At 38.7% G+C, this 23,920-nt stretch overlaps 1 protein-coding gene across 1 annotated transcript in view; it reads right to left on the minus strand.

The window, feature by feature from the left end:
• TNNI3K (TNNI3 interacting kinase) overlaps positions 1 to 23,920 on the minus strand; it is a 220,431-nt gene that overhangs the window by 184,958 nt on the left and 11,553 nt on the right. Inside the window, exons 4-5 of the mRNA XM_067467820.1 lie at positions 23,703 to 23,800; positions 22,104 to 22,214 (exon numbers count right to left, since the gene is read on the minus strand). Coding sequence (XP_067323921.1) covers positions 22,104 to 22,214; positions 23,703 to 23,800 — 209 coding nt within the window. The remainder of the gene's footprint in view (positions 1 to 22,103; positions 22,215 to 23,702; positions 23,801 to 23,920) is intronic.

Below are 23,920 nucleotides of genomic sequence, written 5' to 3' on the forward strand. Positions count from 1 at the left end.
CTTCACCAGATCATTGAAAAAGTGTGGGTGACTGAGAAAATCCCACCAGACTTCAAGGATGCCATCATCATCACCCTTTTCAAAAGGGAGAAAGAACAGGCTATGGAAACTATTGAGGTATCTCCCTTTTAACCTCAGCTGAGAAAATCCTCAGACACTGAGAACTGGGAAACTCCGGCCCTTGTGTGTTCTAACTGAAGGTCAAGCATGCTGTGGAATTTGAAGAGGCTTGAATGAAGGGCGAAAGGAAGGAACATGCCAAGAGAAAGGCACATCAAGCCAACCCTTGTTGGGACCACCTTCCATCTGGAAATTGATGTCCTCATTGTGAAAGAACATGTGCGTCAAGAATAGGTCTCTACAGTCACCTCCAGACCCACTTGGAAGGCAATCATACTTGACCATGTGTGATAGCCTATGATGATGACATCTAGATCAGAGCCTAGAAGTGTTACTAATTTTCATTAATCCTACTAGCTGAAGGATTCTCAAACTGGTATTTCAAAAAGTGATCTGATCTAGATAAGGCAGAGATAGTTTTTGTATTTTTTATTTCCTGAAACCAATTCTATTCTCATTTTTTACTTTTACTTAATTTACATCTACCCCACACTGTTCTATTACTAATCTTCAGATCTTTCTAAAAATTGAACTTCCATAATATTTGTTTGATTGGTAAAATTGGTTATGTTTTTTAAAAATATACCTGCAGGGGTCTATTAAGTATCCCAGGTTGGAGACGCCCGTTTCTATTCTTTGCAACTACAACAAAAACTAGGAAATAAAAAAGAACACGACAATTCAGGGAGGGAAAAACTATGGACCAAAATTTGAAATAAATTCTGTAGTCTGTAATGTGCTTTCTCAACAATGCAGTGTAATTCAATTGCTTTTTATTAAAAGCCCCAAAAGCAACAGAGGTAAAATAGAACTCATCTTGCTGTAGTTTTAATGAAACATCTTGTATAATTGGGTCAATGTTTTTTTACCCTCCAAGACATCCTTCTGCAATTAAAAATTAAAGAACTCAAACTTGTGCATTGAAAAATCTATTCAGAACATGGGAGTTGTAAATTGAATCTGTCTTGTTATCCAGAAATCAAATGTATTAGCAGAATCCACACATCCTTACTAATTACACCTCAGTAAAAGTGAAATAATTGCAGTCAGGTGTAAGATACTGAACAGATATGCATGTATCAGGCAAATGGCATGTTAAAGATTTCCCCATAAAATAAACTAGTCATATAAAGTGGTTCCCATGACCAACTGATTTTCCTTCATATCAGTTTCTTCAAGATTCCAGTTATACCTACTAACATGAAGAAAGTAGTATGTGAGGTACTTATGATTGTGTGGTTTCCCAGATTTGACCACTTTGTGAAGAAAAATAATGGCTCTCATATTTCTGAATGAGGGTGGATTCGCCCAGCAATATATGTGTCACATATATTTGAATGTTTCCACTACAGATTTTTACTTTACACCCTACTGTTCTTGCTGTGTGTGGTATAAATAATGATGAATGGTAGTTGGATGGATGGTTTTGTGTAGGCAATGGCATGTGTACCCATTGTCACAGGGTATTATGAGGTCTGTTTAGTCTCAGAAAGATGAAAGAAAATATTAAGCCTCGCTGAGGTTCATTTGGTTTTATGTTGAAGTCCACTGACTAGAATCTAAACTAGGATTGCACAACATGAGTTCCCAGGGGCTACATGCAGCCCTCTCAAGGATTTGGTGTAACTCCCACTGGTTCTGAGCCTAAGCTTTATTAATTGACCCAAACTGGATTTTGGATTCTGATTTTAATAGAAGTACGTTAATCGATTGTTTTAATTGCTGTTTTAATATTTTTAATGTACTGTTGATTGATTTATGACATTGGCATCATATGGTGCTTTTGTGAGGCCGCCCTAAGTCCCCTATGTAAAATAAGCTTTACAGAGGAAGGTCACACATAGCTCTACAGAAGAGTAGCATTCAGAACCCACCATTCGCCCTCCAAGTGTTTTACCTCCATATGTTTTCTTCTCAATGCACCAAAGTTGCCAAACTGACCCGTGACAAAAGGGGAGACCACCAACAAATCTTGTCAGAATACTGGAAGTACTGGTTTCAGTTGGAAATGCAGTCTGGAGAGGTTATTGGACTCAGGTTGCAGTAGTGGGGAGTGGAGTATTTGACCTTTTTATCAGGGAGGTTGGAATCCTGGGCTCCAGATTATTCTAAAATTTAACGTTAAATTGGCCATTTATCATGGGAGGTGATAAAGAAGTGCCTCAGTTCTTAACTCTGTTGCTCTTCCTTCTATTTGCCCTTGTAGTCTCCTTCCCATCCAGCAGCAAAACTGCCGACTTCACACATTTCATTTCTTTCACTTGTAATGGAGAAACATGCTTCTGCCACTCTCCCTTTCACTTTGCCCCTGGGTTGCCTTTGTTGTCTCCTCCTCCTCTGACTCGACACCATTCATTTCCCTCATTTATGACAGTGAAACTTAGCATCACCATGACATTGTTGCGGGGTCTTCATGGCAAAGCTAAATTACTCCCTTACAAGTGAGGAAAATGAATGGCAAAGAGTTGATGGTTTTTTCCTCCAGAAGAGAGGGAAATAACAGAGGCAACTCAGAAGCAAAGAAAAAGGAAGAGTGGCAGAGGAAAGAACTGAGGCATTTCTTTTTCCCCTCCAAAAAGAACTGCAACCTACCACCATGCTGAGGAGAGTTGGGGGAAATTAATCTACTTTGCTGCTTGGCGTGAGGGAAAGGTACCCTCTTACAAACCCCGAGTAAGGCGCTAAAAACTTATCTGTGGCCCAATAAAGGTTTAGCCTCTTCTATTTTCGGCCACTTACTATTGCCAAGTTGTGCAGCCCCAGTCTAAACACTGAACAACTGGATTTAGGCCACACTTTTTATTGCAGAGTTTTTGGGGTCTTCTGGCAAGGAAGGATTAAAACAGTTTAGAAATGTAGATACTAGGGCTGGTCGGTTTCGTTCGTTAATTTCGTAATTCGTTATTAATTCGTATTTAAATTAGCTTACGATCCGATATCGAGCCATGCAGGAGCAATTAAAAATCGAAACAAATTTTTCAATTTATTTCGTAATTGTTTCGTAATTGTTTCGTAATTGTTTCGTAATTGTTTCGTAATTGTTTCGTAATTGTTCGTAATTGTTTCTGTATGTCTGGTGCAAGTTTTAGGGTTGTTGTTTGTTTTATCAGTGATAAAAAATAAATTATCACACCAACAGTCAACAACAGAGGGAGAGGGAAGCTTCAGAAGTTCCTTCTGTTCCATTTGGAGGGTTTTATTGCATATTGTGCAATCGTGTCCGCCATTAATGAATCGATTCGTAATTGTTTCATAATTGTTTCGTAATTTACAAAATTTCGTATATTTCGAACTTTTTTAAAGAAAAATTTCGGAATTCTTTTAAAAAACGAAATGCAAAAAACCCCTAAAAACGAATTGAGTTTAGAAACAAATTTTTCTGTGGTTACCCAGCCCTAGTAGATACAGTGAAACAAACATATCACTTTGAAAGAATGTATGTTTAGAGGGATATACAACAGCTCTGAATTTATGACTATATCAGCTCCATGTACAGAACTGATATGGAGCTGATTCAACAGGTCTTGATCATACAAAACAGGAAGCTAGAATTCCAGTGAATCCTAGCTTGCAGGTTGCATGCTGCCCAGTCACTCACCATTTGGTTTCCACTGTCAATGGGAGTGGCTATAGGAATCATAAATTCACTAGGAGGAGAAAAATGTACTAGAAATGTTTTTTGTGTGAGAGAGTTGGGGGGAGACTAGACATTAATGGTAATGTGTATCCCCTGTGATAAACTCATTTTTCCTCACACAAGGAGATTTCCTTAAATAAATGCATGTCTTAGCACACAGCCTTGCAGTTAAGCTCATGTTTACATTCTAATTACCAATCAGACAACAAAGCATGCTAAATGCCAACCGTGTAGGTCAAAATGCCGCATACTGTGATAAACAGATGTTTTTACCTCTAGGAGGAGTTGAACTAATCTTCTCATTTTACCCCAGCACTACAGATTTGTCCCTCCTTTAACAAGAATATTTCTGGCCCATGCATTTAAAAACACAAAATTAAGAACTTTGTATGGATGGCACAATTAGGCTTGCCATGACTTGTACCGACTTCTAGCTTTCTATCACATGTTTCACAAATTTCTTTTCTACTTGCCCTCTTCAAAATTTCTAAAACAATTAAGTGCAGTGGCAGAACAAGGTTCTGTTCCATTGGTTATAGAACTACTATTCCTTTATCCTCCACAGAATTGTTATAGTTGTGGGAAACAGTATTACAAGTGTTTTTAATAGCCCTAAACATGCATATATAAACAAATATGTAAATAGAAAACCTTTAGAATGCATGAATGTTGGTTCTACAAACATTCTGTGATGGTTCATGGTTCTTTTAGATTGCCTTCTGTTGTTTTACTTGCTTTGGTACATCTTTTCAAATGCTTTGTTAAATTGCTTTGTATGCATCCAAAGCTCAAATTGGAAGAGAAAAAAATCAGTTGGCTCAGTAAATTCTTATTTCTGTCTGACAGATGCAGATTCTTTACGTAGGTTCCATAATGCTTATTGTCCTCCTTGAATTCCAGTTGGCAACTCATTACTTGCCACACAATGTTAACAATGAAAGACTACACTTAACTCTGTTTTCAAAATTAGATATAGTTGGGCAGGCATTTCCACACTGTTAGGCAACATCCATTCTGCAGTGAGAAGCAATTGTTATGCTGGAATATCCTGAGGAGTAGTTAAATGCTTAAAGGTAAATGGGAAAACAATTACTGTTCTTATTTTATGTACAATGGATATGAGCTTTCTCAAGTGGCAAAGTACTCATCATAGCCACAAGTCAGTGAATAAACAGATCACATTCATTTGGTTTGAAATTGCTTCATGTCCTTGGCAGGAATCTGGAAAAATCTGCAGTATTTAACCCTGCATTTATATTTTTTCAGAATTTGGGACTGAAAGGAAAATTCTTATACTATATAGGGGGCGTATGTTTGGAATTATTTCCATATTTAAGGGAGTTAGTGGGGCAGCCTTTATTGATAGCTCCTGCCACAATTATTTGTCAGTGAATGCCTGGCAGTTTGGGTCCATACTTTCCATCCCCTACAATGCCCTGGAGCTGTGATACCTTGGGGCATTTGAGAAAATTAAAACAGTGAATTTTGCCAGGGTTCAGTGGCCCAAAGAGATGACTAAGGATGCCAAGTAAGGACAACCAACCCACCAGTCAAAAAAAAAAAAAAAAAAAAAGAATAGTTCATACTGTCATTGGCAACTATTATAGTTTGAGCATGATCACATTCCTCCAACTCCTTTTTAGGAAGATAGTCAATGTTCAATGTTCAATTTTCCAAACTAAATTTGAACAACTTTAACTATTGCTATCTTCTGTTATGTGAACTAACTCCATGTTATTTTGCAAGTTGCTGAAAGAGTATGAACACTGTTATATTGTGGCGGAGCATGGACAGAATTGAGATCTACTTCCTGTCCTTGATTCTGTATTTGTTTATATTCTCGCTTTGTCTCTGACCTGATAGAGTAAAAAATAGGCAATTAATGAGAAATGTATAAATAAGCAACTTACTAACATTTTTAAAACATGGACTTTAGATATAGGAGCAAAAATGGGGAAATTTGATTAGAATAAATGCAGAACAAGATGTCTTCCACCTGAAGTGCCATGTCCCCCATTATCACTGCAAGCCCCATTTTATTCTGAAAATCCTCATGAGTGAAAAAAGGATAGTGTTGTAATGCTTTGAAAGTGTTCTTCCTCAGAAGGAGACCTTGTTGGTACGGTGGTCATGTGCACAGACAGTCTCAGTGGCTTTCAGATAGTGTGGTCTGTTTGAAAGCCTTCCCAGTGCAGTTCTAAGTATGACACACTGGGCAGGCAATATCTCTATACGTGTGGTCTTCCAGTGTCTTGATCTGAGGACCGCCCTATAGTATATTATCAGATGGCTGGTTGAGTGGATGCTCGAGGTGTGTGTGTGTGTGTGTGGGGGGGGGGGGGCTCTGTTTTAATTTTCTTTTTCTAAGGGGTACCATCTCAGGGATGGGATGCTTTTTCAAGGAAGTTGGCTATCTCCTGGAACATCATTTGCCATAGTAGGAGAGTAGGGACTTTATCTTACCTTACATTCCCCCCATTTTATCCCCATTTTCACATGCTGACAAAATGGGGTCCCATAGAAGGATATCACATGATGCATAGCCACTTTTGGTGGCTGCCAGTGGGAATCCATCTTGCCAGCATGTGAAGATGGAGGTAAGATATCATTTTCAGGAGTCAGATGTTCCTCGTCTCCTGATTGAAGGAAGCAGCAGGAAATGGAGGAAAGCCAGAAGAAAATGAGGAAACATCATGGGATGGCTGACCTTCCCCAAAAATGGGACTCCACCCTTCCCATGCTTTTCTCTACTTCCTCCCCTTCCCTTCTGCCCATGGGATAAAAGCATAGGTCTAACATGCCATGGTGAATGACCGGGATTTGCCTGTTTCCTGAACTGAGTGGGGGGGGGGGGGGTCACCTAGTCTCTTGTGAGAGGTACACATCAGTAGTAACTGTTTTTGGATTTTTTATACTGACCAAAAGACTCATTCCCTTTAGATCTTACTCTGCATGACAAATTGACTGCAAAAAAATAAATAAAATCAGGTACATATGAAGAGAAGAAAAAGGAGAACATTTGCTGAAAAAGTTTTTAAGGGTTTCAAAATCAAAATGGAAGGATGTGCAGACTGTTTCTGTCATGCCAGAGATTTTGGACTAATATGCTATTCAAATAAATATGAGAAATGTATATAATGCTCACACAATTTTGCTAATAAACACTACTCTTTGTTTCATTGCTATTTTTTCATGTCAACTCAATGTCTATTTGATGGTTATGGTTATTTTTAATTGGCCTGATCCCAACAAGTATTGTAATACCTTTGCAATTCTATCAATCAATGAATTAAAAGAAATCTTCCCACCTGTATTTATTTATTATAGAAAACCTTAGATCCTGTTCTTCTACTATTTATTCACTGTTCAGATGGGTTAACAGATGCTCTTTTCTTTCTGCACAGGATGGAAATGAGTTTGAAGCATAGTTTTGAATAGAAAAACAGCCCACAGGGAAAGTAAGCTAGGCATAGCTCCTAGCTCCTGACAATCAGAAGCTGTGGTTATGGTTCAGGAAAACCAATAAAAATGATCTTATCTTATGGATTTTAATTAAGGATAGGCATCTTCTACTGCTCACAAACAAAGTCATTCTGCAACTATTTTTCTATCTCCCTCCTTCGTCATAGTTTATTTGAATAAAAATGGTAGAAGGCATGTTGACAAAAAAAATCTGGATTCTACTGTCCACTCCCAACCCCATTAAAATTCCTGACGGAAACAAGAAGGATCTGACAATAAACACCTTGTGGTTTATTGCCAGTATTGCCTCCTTTTAAAACATCTTCAATGCCTCATTCTGATCCAATCCACTTCTCTTCTCATAGTTTTATGTTTTTTCTTTGTAGTCCTCCTAATTACCTGGCTTTAGCCAGCCTGGGTCATGACCACCAGGAAAGTGCTATAGAACTGTAGAAGAAATCATTCACTCAAACAGGCAATGCAATCATGACAGTGATTGAATTAAACTCTAAAACTGGGCACTCTTCTCTGGAGGTCTCTTTTAAAAGCGGCATCATTCATATATTTATACACATTTCATGATATTCACTGTTGTACTCTCTAAATGCCATCATAACAGTAATGATTTTTTATCACTGTGACTAGAGGTGCATTATTATGTGGCAGTATTTTCAGAATCATTTAAAAGTTAAAGCTACAGATCAGTTAAGAACCATGTTTCTAATTTGTGTAACCCAAAGTGCGTACAATAAATTTTTCAGAAGACTAAATAATCCCACATTAGGTTCTATAGGGCATTTTGTCACTGATAACTGAAGTGTTAATTTAGCATCTAAGACTTTGACTATGAAGTACTGCTTTTGTTTTCAGAGCTTCTGTACATTATATAACTTAATACATATAAGTGGCATTGCATTTAAATCTTGATTGCCCACACAAGTGTCATGTTGGTAACAAAATATTTGTTTAAAGGGCTATATACCTCTCTGGCAGGACTCCAAAACTTTGTCTACAAAAGCAGATTTTTTAAAAGTCAAAATAAGTGGTGGTAGAAAAGTTGTTGCTGGTTCACTCTAGGGCAGTGTGGTGAGGAAATACGTCAGTGGAATGCACAAGCTGCCATATTGCCTTTGATTAAAGGTTTTGATAAAATGTTTGCTTATATAAGAAACCCATTCTCTAATACAGTGTTTTTCAACCTGGGGTCGGGACCCCTGGGGGATCATGAAGGGGGTGTCAGAGGGGTCATCAAAGACTATCAGAAAACACAGGACCCCCCCTCACACACACACACAACCCTACCAGTATTCAAATTTGGGCATATTGGGTATTTGTGCCAAATGTAGTCCAGTGAATGGAAATACATCCAGCATACCAGATATTGACATTACAATTCATAACAGTAGCAAAATTACTGTTTTGAAGTAGCAATGAAAATAATTTTTATGGTTGGGGGTCACCATGACATTAAGGGGTCATGGCATTAGGAAGACTGAGAACCACTGCTCTAATGTGTGGACTATTGTGGAAGACTACTGAATCCCTTTAGCTCCTATGAGACCTCAGAGGGATGTAGTCACACATTCTCTGAAAAACAAAATCAATTCCTGCCCCAAATCCCCTCAGTCACCCTTTAGGGTGTCTTTGGATGCATTTAACCAAATTTTGGGTCTCCTTTAGGCCATTTCATCACTGTTCAAAACCTGTTTTTAATTAAAGGGCTTTCCTTTCTTGAAATAGTATCGAAGAGCAAAGCATAATGGGGAGCATTTTTTTTTTATCCAGGGGGCTTCTGAAGGCCAAAAAAATAGTCCTGGTGGCATCTGTGATCCATGGGCCACACTTTGCCCACACCTGCTTTAACAATTTCATTGTATCACAGGCACAGCCCTTTTTCTTTCATATGCATATAATTTTATTCCCTTCAAGAGGTTAGGGTTCAGGTACTTAGACAAGTAGTATAGCCTTGCCTGGGGATCTTGTTTGGTCTTTATGGTCAGACCTTGTGACCCATCAGCAGAAGATGGCAGGGATCTATCTTCTTAGGTACAATATTGGAATCTGTCTCAGAGGCCCATGTAGATTCCCTTGAGAGAGAGAGAGAGAGAGAGAAAGAGAGAGAGAGATGGGGAAAGCAGCCAGTCATGATTGGCCGGGGATGGCTCTGGTCATTGACTGGTCCACTGGATTTACAATTTCTCCCTAACACATAGTCTTCATTAGGGCTTTGGCCTTCACACCTCTGTCTATATGATTTGATTCTGAATGAGCATTGATGACATTGATTGCTCTATAATTCTGTAACTCAAACATATTGTTTCTCTAAGGTGATTTGGGCACAGAGATGGATCATGTTTTAAGGAGAAAAGGAACTGCATGCCCTTTACTCCTAGCTCAAAGGTTCTCTTAAAAGGTGTATGTCCAGCCAGGATGTTGAGTAAAATGTAAAACACTTGTTGGTTTTCATCTATGCAGAATGCTTCATCTGTACTCCATGCCCCCCCCCCCCCCATATGACTGTTTTACAGATGGGTTAGACAATATGTGAATCTCTGCCCCATGCTAAGGTTGTCAATAATACATCTATTGTCTGTTGAATTCCAAGTGATATGTGCCTGTGTCTTTGTTGTCAACTCTCTGCTCTGCTACCCATCTCTAGGGCTAAAAATGCAGTCAGAGCTTACTGTAGCTGAGAGAAATAAAGTTAGAAATTAAGGGAGATGCCAACTGATCACAATTGGTGGTTTGTGCTTTTATAAAATTGCCTCAGGGCAATTTGAATATTGGACTATACTTCACTGTATATTATGCACTGTGGCTTTCAATTTAGTTTTTAAAAAGATTGTTCCATGTGTAATGTATAAAAAATGGTTTTGTATATAACATGAACTCTTCTTGATATACTTGTAAGGGCTTGTCTACACCGACCAATTATTCCAGGGCTAGTCTAGAGCAGACACGCACCAGAGGTCATGGTGTTGTTCACACACTCTGTCCCTAATCTGTGGCAGCAGTGGTGCAGATTTTATTTGGTTTAGCTAGGCCAATTTGGCCCAACGGTACGATCCTGACCATTATGGGCATCCCTTGCTGATATACATGTGAACAAAGAAAAGAGGAGGTATTTTCCCTGGTTGCACAGACCCCTTGTTGATGTCAGGAAGGGACACCAATGATGGCCAAGAGCTCTCTCAGATGTAGTCATCTGTAGCAATAATAGGGGGTGATATGGGTGCCATCCTTCCCATTTTCCTTTGATGATGAGCACAGGGATAATGGGATGGTACTACCAGCCCATGTGGACAGTGAACTGGTTCTCACCAGAGCTGTCCACATTCTGCATCAGCTGTGGCAATTCTCCAAAGTTTTGTCCAAACTCCAGAGCATTTTCTGATTTACCTTAGCATGGGACTAAACTGGTTCACCTTGGTTTACACTGTGTCAATTGTCAGAAGTCCCTGCACATTATGTGGATATCCAGGAGTGACTTCTGACACTCTTCAGGGTATTGGATTTATGTAGATAAGTCCTAAGTTGTGATATAAATTGTGACATAAAAAGGATAATTTTGCTTAAGCAAAGTTTCATCTAACCTAGTGTGTTTAGCACTTTAAAAGATACAACCCTTTTCAAGGTCTGTTTGGAAGCTTCAAATGGTCCAGCGGGTGGCAGCCAGGCTGCTAACAGAAGCAGCGCTCAGGGAGTATATGACACCACTGTAAACAGTTCCAGCCCAACTTACCTATCCGAACATATCTCCCCTTATGAACCTTCCAGGAATTTAAGATAATCTGGGGAGGCCCTGCTCTCATTCCCGCCTCCCTCATAGGCACGCTTGGCGGGGACAAGGGACAGGGCCTTCTCAGCGGTGGCCCCTCGGTTGTTGAACTCCCTTCCTGGAGATATTAGATCGCCCCCGCTCCCTCCTCACCGTTAGGCAAAGAGTAAAAACCTGGTTCTTCGAGCAAGCTTTTGGAACCTCATTGTAACCAGATAAACTCAGTATTGTGAACGAATATGGAACGGCTTAACAATGCAAATGGACATGGATTTAAACCTGGAAGTCATAGATTTTTATAGTTTTAAAATGTTTTTATATGAATTTTATTATGTGATTTAACCTTTTTAAAATGATGTATTTATGTGTGTTCAACATCTAATTGTTGCCAATCTGTATGCCGCCCTGAATCACTTTTGGTCTGAAAAGGGCGGGATAAAAGTGTGGTAAATAAAATAAATAAATAAATAATAAAACAAATAATGCCTAGGCAAACATAAGACACCACAGATGCCAAACTAATGAAGGAAGCCCACACAATTAAGTTAAGTTCCCACATTTGGTTCCTGAATAGGGCCTCAAAAGTGAGTTGTGGTTGTTATAAGGACACATGTCTCAAGTTGAATGCAGTGAGAACATGGTGGAAATGATTTGAAAACACATTAGCTAACTACTCTAAAAACAAACAGTCAATTCAGGATAGCACAGGCATGGGTAAACTTTGGCCCTCCAGATGTTTTGGACTTTAACTCCCACAATTCCTAAGACCTGGAGGGCCGAAGTTTGCCCATGCCTGGGATAGCATGTGTGTGTACAAGCCAATTCCCCCACACTTAAAATATTGAATCACAACTTGCAATTTCTATAATGTTTTCATGCACATATACTGTTTGGATAATATGCAGACTTGATTTCTCTTTGTAACAAGACATGCATATAGAAAGAATAATTAGTTTTAGGTTATTGTAATTGTATTTGGTGGGGATAGGCTTTAGCATAAAATGCAGGCATAAATACTAAGCATATTAATTATGCACTGGATGGGTTTCATCTCATTATTTCATCCAAGCCTGCCAACATGTCATAGCTGCAGCTGTTGCTGAATTTATGATAGCATAAGGTTCTTACACAGTGAATGATTTTATCCCCAGGTACCACAACGCTGACTATACTATGATGAGGAGGATGAAGTAATCCCAAGAAATTAACCAGAGTGTAATCATAATGCAATAGGCCAAGATTTAAGATTGTGTGAAATTCACAGTGAAATAGAGGTATTCTAAATTAATGAGAAGCTACAGTGACACTTCACCAATGGAATTACAAGGTGCCCCTATGATTCAGAAGGCACTTTCACTTAACTCACTTCTCTCTCTCTCTCTCTCTCTCTCTATATATATATATATATATATATAATGTCCCATGATATTGTTCCTTTGTTGATATATTATTGCTCAGTATGAATTATGTCATTCTAATAAGCCTAGTGATTGAATACATTTTGGTTTACATTGGTAAAATTACAAGGACTACTATAGTTCTCTTTGTATATTTGTGTTTATTAGGAGTTGGCGACTCAGCAAAAAAAGTGCCATTTTTGGTACCCATTTTTGTCTGCTCCCAGTTTCATTTTCCAGGAAATTCCCGAAATTGGGAGGGGGTGCCTTTTTCATGTCAGTAAGATTCTGTCCATTGGCACTAATGGGAAAATCTTTAGAGGATCATTTCTTTGTCATTTTTAGACCTATCAAGATTAAACTTGCCTCAGACTTACTTCTGAATACACATACATAGTGCATTACCAACTGAGCTAAAACATTAATATTTGAAGTTTTTTCTGAAACAAAGGTATGCTTGCATCATACTGTGTTTTTAATGTGCATAGTGACTTTGTTTCTTTATTATAAGGTGATTATTAATTGATTATTGGTATTAATTTTTTTCTCCTTAAAATATAAAATGTACAAAAATATAAAAGTGCATTCAACAAACCCTATAATGTCCAGTGGGGATTAAGAAGACTAAACTTGATACATTTAGCTGCTTAGTCTGCTACTAAGACATCCAGGAAAATTAGGAGCAAGAGTTAATGCTATTTTTTTATCAGTCTGAAGAACTACTACTTTCTTTAGATACCACTCTAATTTTTAGCAGGCAACAGATCAATCTGTAGCAACCTTGGTCAGCAATTTAGATCCAAGTCCTGACAAAGCTAACCCTTACCAACCTCTCTCTAGATACAACATAGCATTCTGCACTCCATCAATGAAAATGATTTACAGCAGTCCATAAAGTTATTCATTCCCCAATTCCCAGAGATCACATTTACTGTAGATTGTGAAGCAGCACAGGACATATATTGTGGGAGAGCAGTAGCTTAAAAGCCAGGGGCGAAGTACTTGCATGTGTGAGAGTGACAAGGACAGCACTTCAGATATATGCACAGCTTTTTGCCTCCTTTCCCAATATGTTCATGTTTTTTTCTGAAACCAACAACTGAACATCAGGCTGCCCATAAAATATATCCTCCCGTTTCCTAGAAGCCTGGGGAGGTTAATGGAAATGGTCATGGGCTCAACAAACCACAGTCAATGATTTCAAAGGAAGGCCAGCTATTCGAATAGGTAAGACCATCCAGTAATGTAACCTTGTAAATTAAATGAGAGGACAATATAGAAAACATGCTCCATTACTGAAATACCTCAATCAGATATTCAAAAACAGATTCACTTCTTGCAGTTCATATATTGAGTAGTAAGTGATAATCAAATCAGAATATATCTGTAAAAACTAATTTCCCTTGCATTTTGATTTTCAGTTATTCTTCCATCTTGAAACAGCTCATCTAGCAGGCCCGTAGCCAGGATTTCGTTTCGGGGGGGGGGGGGCTAATTTTTTTTCAGGGGGGGTTGGGGGGTGAGTTTTGGGGGGGCTGAGTCTGAGTGAAAGAGGGTCTAGCCTAGCAAACCTTTTGTATCATTACCCCAATACCCCCAGTTTAAATAATGCACCAGTAAGGCCTTTTCGCGAACCACCATGAGAATTTCGGGGGGGGGGGGGGCTGAGGCCCCTCAAGCCCCCCCCCCCCCCCCCCCCCCGGCTACATGCCTGTCATCTAGTATGGAATTCTTCATGTCTTCTACAAAGTGCCAATGTGTTGAGACTGATTACGGAACATTTTGAAAGGGGCATAAATTATGTAAGCTGATGCCCATGCCTTATGGGCCTTGCTATAATCCCACATTAATTGAGAATATGTCCTTGACCACACCTGATGTAATCCTATGACTACCATTGTTAGGGATGATCAGTAATAATGGCAAACCTCTGAGGATGCTTGCCATAGATGCAGGCGAAATGTCAGGAGAGAATGCCTCTAGAACATAACCACATACTTCCCAAAAACCTACAACAACCCAGTGATTTCAGCCATGAAAGCCTTTGACAATACAATAGTAAAGATGTCTGTTCGAAAGCTTGTCTTCCAGTGTAGTTATATATTTTTTTAAATAAAACTCCCAATATCCACACTGCCAACAGGTAGTTTTCTATGTAAATTCAGAATAATACTGACCGATATGACTGACAGTGAGGATTGGTTCCAAGCAGTTGTGTCCATTTGGCATTATTTAACCAAATCACATTATTTTATTTTCCAGCTGCACTAAACATCTGATAATCCTAGAAAAACAATTGCTCTAATTTATTTAAAAAAACCTTACAAAACCAAGGTATGATGCAAGGAAGAATCCACTGGTTCTAAAGATGTAATCTGGTACATGTGTGTTTAATCAAACAGAATGACACCTGTGTCTATGGGACTGGTATCTGTGGCTTTATTTATTCACATCTAGCAAAATACTATATTTACTTGAGTCTAACACTCATCCTTTCTGGCTAAATTACATCACTAAAAATGAGGTGCGCATTAGATTTGATAGGGACCCCCAGTGGTGCAGTGGGTTAAACTACTGAGCTGCTGAACTTGCTGACCGAAAGGTCGCAGTTTCAAAACGGGGGGGGGGGGGGCAGCATGAGCTTCCGCTGATAGCCCAGGTTCTGCCAACCTAGCAGTTTGAAAACATGCAAATGTGAGTAGATCTGGCGGGAAGATAACGGCACTCTATAAAGTCATACTGGCCACATGATCTTGGAGGTGTCTACAAGACAACGTAGACAACGAGGCTCTTTGGCTTAGAAATGGAGATGAGCACCAACCCACAGAGTCAGACACAACTAGAATGACAGAGAAAAACCTTTACCTTTACCATATTAGATTTAATGGTGCATTACAATTGTGCACCTAAACATGTCTGCACTGTTCAGTAAAAGATGCCAGTTGGGGACAGAGGAGAGAGAGGCAATGGTGACCACAAAAGGTCTGGTGGGAAGCTAATTGTGGCCATGAAAAGGCTGGTAAGGAAAGCAAGACAGAGGACTGTTTCTTCCCACCAGTTTTTTTTTTTTTTTTTTTTTTTGCGGCTCCCACCACGTCACACTACATTTAACACCAAATCCTTTTTTTTTTTTTTTGGTAATGTGCACATTACATTCAATTGTGCATTATACTCATATACGTATGTCCTTTCTAGGAATTTTCTAGAATCTCCAGCATGATTCTATGTTATTATTGGGCTAGAAGTCCTTCATTTCAATAGGATTCACTATTACCTGCAGTTTCAAATATCCGTTTGAAGTCTGGGGAAGGGTCCCCCATGAATTTGGAAACGTTAAGTTTTTTTTTATATTGGCTAGGAATCTAGTAATGAGCTCAAATATTTCCTTCAGAAATATATCCTTATATACATGTTTGGACACAAAATATCCCTTTTGGAATCATATCAGTAGCTTTAAAAAGAAATGTCAATTTGCCAGGGGAAAAACACTTTGAAATAATCTGCAGCTTGTGTTGAAACAGTCTTCAGAAATGTTTTTATCCATGTAATCTGAAGCCACTGCCATGAGTTTGGGGTCAGTGATATTTATTAGGAGCATGCTGTGGGTGTTCCTTCTGTCCTTTGCAGTTCCTTGTTTCCAGTCTGCTGCCATTTTCACTTCCAGTAAGCAGATAGAGAAGACCTCTGACTCCAAAACCATGTTTCTCCTTTCTATCCAATTGCTTCCATTACAAAAATAATTAATTCAAGTAACTGCACAGTTCCATAGCTGTACAAAGCCATGGATATGGTTTTCAACTCTTAATTAAATGTTTCCTTTTCTTGCAAAACTATTTTGCAGAATTTCCTTCTCATGCATTGTAGAGCATTGGCCCCCAAATCAAAATTATACTTTCCCCTTGCAGAATACACAAAATAGCAAAACGCTTTTAATTGCAAAATGTTGATTTTAATTTAAATTAATTTTTAGGAATAATACTTCAGTATTACTACTTACTTTGAAAACGTAGGTTGTGTCCCTAAGGAAAGGTTTTTAACCTGATGAATGCTGCATTTTTATTTTACTGATGTGCATATAAATGTCCATGAAGCTCTCTCAGATACCAGATACCATTACGATGTTACATGTATAAAAGCTCACACATTAAGTTGGAGAACGGGAGAAGTTCCAGCAGATTGGAGGAGGGCCAATGTGGTCCCAATCTTCAAGAAGGGAAAAAAGGATGACCCAAACAACTACCGTCTGGTCAGCCTCACGTCGATACCGGGCAAGATTCTGGAAAAGATTGTTAAGGAAGCGGTCTGCAAACAGAAACAAATGCAGTCATCGCTAATAGTCAACATGGATTTATCAAAAACAAGTCATGCCAGACTAATCTGATCTCTTTCTTCGATAGAGCTACAAGCTGGGTAGATGCGGGGAATGCCGTGGATGTAGCGTACCTGGATTTCATTAAGGCCTTCGACAAGGTCCCCCATGACCTTCTGGCAAGGAAACTAGTCCAATGTGGGCTAGGCAAAACTACGGTGAGGTGGATCTGTAATTGGTTAAGTGGACGAACACAGAGAGTGCTCACTAATGCTTCCTCTTCATCTTGGAAAGAAGTGACAAGTGGAGTGCCGCAGGGTTCCATCCTGGGCCCGGTCCTGTTCAACATCTTTATTAATGACTTAGATGAAGGGCTAGAAGGCATGATCATCAAGTTTGCAGACGACACCAAATTGGGAGGGATAGCCAATAGTCCAGAGGACAGGTGCAGAATTCAAAACGATCTTGACAGATTAGAGAGATGGGCCAAAACTAACAAAATGAAGTTCAACAGTGACAAATGCAAGATACTCCACTTTGGCAGAAAAAAATGAAATGCAAAGATACAGAATGGGGGACGCCTGGCTCGAGAGCAGTACGTGTGAAAAAGATCTTGGAGTCCTCGTGGACAACAAGTTAAACAAGAGCCAACAATGTGATGTGGCGGCAAAAAAAGCCAATGGGATTTTGGCCTGCATCAATAGGAGCATAGTGTCTAGATCTAAGGAAGTAATGCTACCCCTCTATTCTGCTTTGGTTAGACCACATCTGGAATATTGTGTCCAATTCTGGGCCCCACAATTCAAGAGAGATATTGACAAGCTGGAATGTGTCCAGAGGAGGGCGACTAAAATGATCAAGGGTCTGGAGAACAAGCCCTATGAGGAGCGGCTTAGGGAACTGGGCATGTTTAGCCTGAAGAAGAGAAGGCTGAGAGGAGATATGATAGCCATGTATAAATATGTGAGAGGAAGCCACAGGGAGGAGGGAGCAAGCTTGTTTTCTGCTTCCTTGGAGACTAGGACGCGGAACAATGGCTTCAAACTACAAGAGAGGAGATTCCATCTGAACATTAGGAAGAACTTCCTGACTGTGAGAGCCGTTCAGCAGTGGAACTCTCTGCCCCGGAGTGTGGTGGAGGCTCCTTCTTTGGAAGGTTTTAAGCAGAGGCTGGATGGCCATCTGTCAGGGGTGATTTGAATGCAATATTCCTGCTTCTTGGCAGGGGGTTGGACTGGATGGCCCATGAGGTCTCTTCCAACTCTTTGATTCTATGATTCTATGATTCTATAAGTGGATAAATATGATAAATAAATTTGTTGCCATTTGTATTAACATGTGAAAACAGAGTTTTTGTATGTGCCTTAGAGACAGACAAAATTAAATAAAATGAAAGCATGTATCTGTCAGCAAAGGGGATGACATTGCACCACATGGACTTGTGAATACACCCTTGATAAATAAATGAAAACCAACATCCAAGGAAAATTTAATGCTCCAATTAAATCTCTTGAAAAATGAGCCCTCAGAGCTGAAGTATGTCTTTTCAAACCCATCTGTTAAAACATTTCCCCATTCACAGATCTGAAGAATGGTCTTCATATGCCACAAATTGATTTTGTCCTCTGGTAAGTGATATGATTTGGCAAGTGCAGCACTGAAGAATAATAGTATCCTCCTACAGGGATCATACAACTTTCCAAGAAGCTCCAGAGGTTTCATCTTCAATTCAAAGTGTTGGTCATAAAGTCGTACATATTGTAGCTTAGGTACAGTCTACCTGACAAACTGTTTTCTTCTACTGGACACTGAGATTCTGCTGGATGTGGGAGATTCTTTCAAACCCCGCAACATCACAACGATGTTTCTTGATCTTTTTGGCACCCCAAGGTTCTGGAACTCCTTTCCGTGAGAAGCTGGAATGCCACACTTCTTGTTGCTACCTTGAGTCAATCTGGGAGACAAGTGGGCCAAAAAGTTGAAATGGTGATGGTGATGGTAGATTGATAGCTATAGTGTCTGGGATATGTACATCTACTTCTGTCTTTCATCTTGTTTTCAATCCCAAATTGTTGGGAAACAGATCTTTTGAAGACTACAACTGCCAGACGTCTCCTGGAAGGTCAAAGGTTCTCACACTGGTTGAAATTCATGGAAGACATCCTACAACTTTTGAATAATCTTATTGGACACACTTATAAAATTAGGGTATTTCTGAAAACTCTGTTACAATAGTATGCCTTTACATAGGACAATAATGGAAACTATATTTCTTGGGTTTTTCTGCTATATTTTAATATACGCAAAAACCCTGACCCTTAAATATATCTCCGAAGAATGAACTCAAATTGTGATGGATGGCTTTGAAATGTTACTCTATTTCCAGAAATGTTTATTTTAGTGATGCTGTACAGCCATGTTATACATTTTTGCAAGTTACAGTAATTTAAATGGGGAACAACAAAATAATGTGACACTGTAGCCTAGGCATGGGCAAACTTCAGTCCTCCAGGTGTTTTGGACTTGAACTCCGACAACTCCTAACAACACTAGCTTTAACTGTGAAATGCACAGCAAAATTTTGAGCGTCCATACTTGGAGCTGAAACCAGGACAACACCCAAACTATAAATTTGCATCTTTGGAGGAATCATAACTCCTACAGTACAGGTTAGACCAATGTTTCCTGATCTCTTTTTGATATCTCTCTTCTAAATAAAGATTCATTTTGTTCACCCTCATCCACTTCGTTTATGATGCCAGACAGTAGCTTAGAACAAAAATATCTCCCAAAGATTTATGAACAAAATAGGAGTGTATCTGAAATTATATTTACAACTTTTAACCTTTCATTATGAAAGTAATTCTGTTCACAACATTAAACACTTTCAGATTTTTTAAAAAGAAAACCCCAGATTGAAACAAAGCATTTCCAAGGCAACAAGTAATGAATTGGTGTGTGAAGTGACTGAAATGAGGTCTAAGTGGTATGTGTGGGGATAAAAGGTTCATGACTAAAAGCAAATTTTAATAACAAGATTTTGTATCTAAGTGCTATACAAGAAATTCACAAAGGCAATCTTAAGAGAGGGGCAGATTTCTTAAGGAGAACTTAGGTTATACAGCTCCTCAGGGGTCATATTATTCGAGCACGAATTAAGAGAAGCTACAAGAAATGGATTATCTGCAAAATCCCCCTTCACATGTTTCAGTGTTGTTGTTCCATGCATCCTTTTGTTCATAGTACCCAAAGAATTAATCTAACATCAGTAATACCATGACATATTGGGCACCTGTTACTGCTCAGTGCTGTAACCATAAGAAATTGACTGTGACATTTACAGAACATAGATTGTAGGGACAACTATGGACAAAAACATGGTATATGCAGCTAGAGATGTGTGTGTGTTTGCGTACACTCTTGCTAGAGTAGAAACTGCTATCTTGTCATTCTATGACCAGGCTGAAAATGAATGCAAAGGCCCATTCATTGCCTTGCCATCTGTGCTAGAGGAACAAGCTACAATCTGAAACTATGGGGACATTTTTTTCAGGATATGGAGGGCCTTGCAGGTGTTCATAGTTTAATGTCTTTCAGTATGCCTCTTGTCTGTTGCACCTGCACTATGACTGGCCTAGAGACAAATTAGCAATTTTATCACAGGAATACAAGCTATGAAAGAAGCTTACATTTCACTGTAAAAATCTATAGAATGATATAAAGCCTGTTACTTAAACTGCAAGACTACACATGCTTTGAACTATGCAAAACATAAGAAATCATCATCGTCGTCATCATCATCTTTATTTATAGTCAACCCTATCTCCCTGAATGGACTCAGGGAAGTTTCTAACAAAGATGGCAAGCATTCAATGCTAAATGAAAAACCATGCAAATAGTTTACATCAGGATAAAGCACAATAGAAAATAACACAATTATAACTTAGTAATCAAAATAGTAAAAAATAAAAATAAGAAATAAAATAAAATTCAGTTAAAACATAACAGAATACAAAAACCCCCTGTTAAAACACACTGAAAATAAAATATAAAACTGAATACATCAGAGGTTCATCAGGCGAGGTTCAAAAATAGCAATGGCCAGGAGTGCTAAAAATGGACCTGATTGATTAAAAAGGGCTTGGTTATGGACTAATTGTTTTTGAACTACTAGGTTGGCAGAAGCTGGGGCTAACAGCGGGAGCTCACACCACTCCCTGGATTCAAACCTGTAAACTTTCAGTCAGCAAGTTCAGCAGCTCAGCGCTTTAACCCACTGTGCCACAGGAGCTCATAAATTATTATTCATGAATAATAACCTAATTTTATAAAAATTCAAGAAGAAGTTGTGGAAGGAGGAGGAGGAAGAAAAGGAGGAGTAGCAGCAGCAGCAATTGTACAAGATAGTGGTCTGATACAGCGATGCAAGAAGTACATTGTAAAATTTGCTGTCAGAAACAAAACCACATAAAGCACAATTAAGAATTCCAGTAATATAGGCAAAATATGCAATCCATTCTTTAATTTCTTTACCATTGCAACTCTTAAAATTATTTCAATTGATGAAGAAATCATGGTTTTAGCTGGCAGTTGGAAGGAGGTGTTTTGAAATACAAATGATAAATGAATGGTTAACATGAGTTTGAAGAAACTGTGGAATGAATAAAGTAGCAGTTACATTTAAAACAGGTGGATAAAACTGAACATTTGAAAACTAATTTTCAATACAGGTTGAGTATCCCTGATCCAAAACGCTTGGGACCAGAAGTTGTGTACACTAAATTATTAAAAAGCAAATCTGTCCCTATCCCAGCCTCCCATGTGGATAATCTTGGAGTAGTTTGGATTTCTGAATTTCAGATAAAGGACACACAGCCTGTATATTATTCCAGGATATTCTAACAGGATAAAATAATATAGTAACTCTCCTTTCTCCCTTCTCCACCTCTGATAGGGCCTATCCCACATGTCTCCATGGCAACAAGGCTCTCTTTGTGGCTTTTCCCCTCCCTTCCTCCCTTTCCCTCATCATTTCATCACAGCAGACAACTTCAGCTAGCAACAGCCAATTTAGTGACATCACAGGGTGTCACATGTCACCTAGCAAGAGTCTTAGTAGTACAGATAGGAATCCTTTGACTTTTGTATATCTAGATATTATACCAAATTAAAAGCTGAAAGGTAAATATATAATGATATATGTCACAATATTTTTAGTTACTTTAAAAAGAAGACAGGAGTCATAATTTTTAAGTTGTCATTTCTTAATTTCCAAATGTATAGATTTATTTTCTTTATAAGCAAAAGATAAATCTGCTTAGTCTCTGACAGGGTTTTCATCCAGGAAAAAATTCCAGCTTTATCTTGCTTTTGACTTTAAATACAAGTAAGAAAGCATACCTCATGATGGCCAGCTATTGTAGCAATATGGAGAGCTGTAAGTGCTCCATAACCAACTTGTTGGATGTCCGCTCCACTATGCAATAAAGCAGTTAAAAGTTCGGCATTGTCCTGAAACAAGGATAGTGACATTATTATTTGGAAGACATTGTATGGAACAGCAGTGGCAAAGAACTTATTTGGCATGGAAAAATCCATGACATAATTTGTTGCATCTCCTGGCAAGACCAGAAAGGACTGGAGAGCTATTGCCAATCCATGAAGACAGTAGTTAGCTAGATGGACCAATGGTGTGACTCACTATTATTGCTTCATTTATCTTTATTATTACACATCAGTTAACCTTCTTCATGAAACTTTTCCATGGATGTGTCCACATGTGAGAAAAGTCCTTTTAGGAAAAGCTTAAGCATCAACTTATTTCATTGACAGATTCTGAGTATTTATTGCTTAAGAAAACCCTATAAATGTATGGGGTCTGTATAGGTCATCAGGTGACGGGCTACATCTACATTGCCATATAATGCAGTTTCAAACTCCATTATATGGCAGTGTAGGTGGGGCCACACACATACCTCACCTGATACAATTCTATTTTCCCTGCAACTGTATGATAGGAACAAAACCCTGACTGTATGAATGAAAGTATCTTAAAATATAAGAAAACTAATCAAGAATAATATCTCCCTTTTAAATTTTGAGATCTACTAATGAAATGTCTTGACTAACAATGCTACATGCTACCCATGAGCCTTTGCAGCACATGATCAAATGCAAATAAATGAATGCAATAGCTTCAATATTGAAAATCTTTGTAAAAAGACATTCATGTTTTATTGTTTAGTCAACTAACACTGTTGACAATTTCCAGTAATGAAAAATTAAACACCATGAGCTTCTCATAGAGATGTGTAATAAAGAAGCACTTCCTACAACACTTTCGGAGCTCTACTTCAGACACTCAATGTATATGTCATACTTGTGATACTAGCGAACAGATGTGAAAACTGCCCAGGTTTAGATTGTGCATGGTTCTTAAATATGAGGTAAGCATGATAACATCTCATGTTCTTCTCAATTTGGATTTGAACTTTATTCATAGAAGAACTCAGCTTCTCTCTCAATTCCACTTATGCCTTCATTTGCTCTTTCTGTCTTGGTGCTACTCTAATATTAGTGTATAGGGAAGAGAAGACAGACTATTTACCGATGGCTGGAATGGAAAAGGTGGCATATGGGTGTCATATTGACAAGGCTGCTTTTGAAGACTCCAAGAACTCCAATCCTAAATACCACCATCAAAATTGTTGTTGGGGGCCCTTCTACACAGCTCCTAAAATCTGGGATTGGGGGGGGGGGGGGCAGCTAGATGATGCTTGCTGAAAATGTGTGCTGAAGTTGGAGTCCCAAAAAAATACCTGGAAAACTCCCAGAAGCCCTAGCCATCTAGTTCAATAGTAAGGGATTCTGAGAGTTGGAGGCCCAAAAAATTGCACTTTGAGGGTGCCTGCTCTAGAGAGAGTAGGAAAGAAAAAAGAATTGAAATAACATTAGATCAATTAATTAATTGTTTTAATTAATTCATTAAACACCATGTACCTTGTAAGCTGCTAAATGCAAAGCTGTAAATCCATTCCTTGTCAACCTAGAAGGGCGCAATCCTTTCAGCATGAGAGTCCTAATGTGTGATTTATTACCTGTGCAATAACAAAAAATGAATAACTTGTAGTTGCATATTTACACCACAAATCTACAAATGCTTAGTCAGAAACAACCCCACTGAAGTCAACTAGACATCCTCATTTAGCACTGTGTTG

This window comes from Anolis sagrei, chromosome 4 (genome assembly GCF_037176765.1).
Source record: "Anolis sagrei isolate rAnoSag1 chromosome 4, rAnoSag1.mat, whole genome shotgun sequence".
NCBI classification, from domain to species: domain Eukaryota; kingdom Metazoa; phylum Chordata; class Lepidosauria; order Squamata; family Dactyloidae; genus Anolis; species Anolis sagrei.